General features: G+C 41.1%; 1 gene segment (V, D, J or C); it reads left to right on the forward strand.

Moving 5' to 3' along the window:
- Positions 1 to 724: 724 nt before the first annotated feature.
- On the forward strand, positions 725 to 1,466 carry LOC122942413. The segment is given in 2 exon segments: positions 725 to 860; positions 1,038 to 1,466. Coding segments are annotated over 2 exon segments (432 nt in total).
- Positions 1,467 to 1,497: the final 31 nt, after the last annotated feature.

Consider the following 1,497-nt stretch of genomic DNA (forward strand, 5'->3'; position numbering starts at 1 on the left):
GCCGTGACCTGTTAGCAAAACTCTTGACAGACTACTATCCATTCTACAATATGACAAAATCATGATTTTTTTTGCAAAGCTGATCTTCTCAAGCCACATGTGTCATAATAAACCAAGGGAAAAGATAAGGAGGGATTTATCTGTATATCTCATATAACTGAACCTGAGGTCTCGGCATTCAAGGTGATTACCAAACTATGAAACACGTACTAGATGATACGGTAGGTGAAGGGCAACCTCGAACAAGCTGGACACATGGAGCATGCACTTTTTATTGAGGGTCCATAAGCATGGCTAGGGACAGGAAAATTCAGTCAAAAACCTAGTGACTGACCATGATGGTGACACACTCTGGACTGTTGTTAGTCTGGCTGAGTGGTTGACTCAAATTTCAATCTTGAGACACAGACCACACGGCCAAATGAATATTATAAAATGACAGCTCGATGGACATTCAAATGAATGGTTTATATTTATTGTAGACCAGAAAATCCAATTATTATGGAACTGGTTTTATGGATATCTCCCTTCCTTCATGAACTGCCCATTTACTCTCCTTCCTACTGACTGCCTACAGTTCAGTTGAGAGGCCACAGGCATTCCACTTCTAGCCATGCCCATGTCTTTTTCATCATCTCTGGAGGAGGACTAAACATCTACAGGGGTGGAATTTCTAAAGAGGAAGTGACTCATATAGGCATTATAATGAAGATGTGCAAATTTTGCCAACTTTTTGTTAGTAAAGAGACACAAAGAACCTATTATAGATTCAAGACAGAGCTGTGAATCTTACATTTCCTACTGGAAGGACTCAACCATGAGGCAAATCCTATTAATGCTCACTTTGAACCTTCTCACATGTAAGAACTTGCACTAAACGTCTTCTTGAAGAAGACAGAGAAAGACTATGGAAGACAGGTGACGACGATAGAACTGGAGGCAGTTGAGATACATTGTAACACACTTACATGACTTACTCTTTAATAATGTCCTGACCTTGACCGCCTTCATGGATATTTTCCTTCTTATTCTTGCAGGTCTATGTCAGGAGGTCACGGTAACTCAAGACCAAAAACTTGTAGTACTGAAAGTCAACAAGTCCATACATCTCCGTTGTGAACATAGTGACAAAACTGGAACTTTTACAATGCTCTGGTACCAGCAACTATCAGGGAAGGGTCTGGAGCTCATAGCCATGTCATCTTCTGTAAATGACTCCACCATAGAAACAAAGTTCAAAGACATATGGAGTCTGGAGCGCCCTGACGTTAAGGGATCTGTCCTCAAGCGTGATAAAGCAACCTCTCAGGACTCGGCTGTGTATTTCTGTGCATCCAGTGATCACAGCCACAAAAAGTTGAGCGGCAGCCAACATAAAACCATAGTATTTATGGCAAAGGAAACAGCGGAGAGAACAGACCTCTAGGGGGCGCTGTTTTTTCATAATTTAGTATGTACACTTTTATTTCCTGAAATCAACCCTTTAGGTTCCCATGT

The sequence above is a fragment of the Bufo gargarizans genome, chromosome 6 (genome assembly GCF_014858855.1).
Source record: "Bufo gargarizans isolate SCDJY-AF-19 chromosome 6, ASM1485885v1, whole genome shotgun sequence".
In the NCBI taxonomy this organism is placed as follows: Eukaryota; Metazoa; Chordata; class Amphibia; order Anura; family Bufonidae; genus Bufo; species Bufo gargarizans.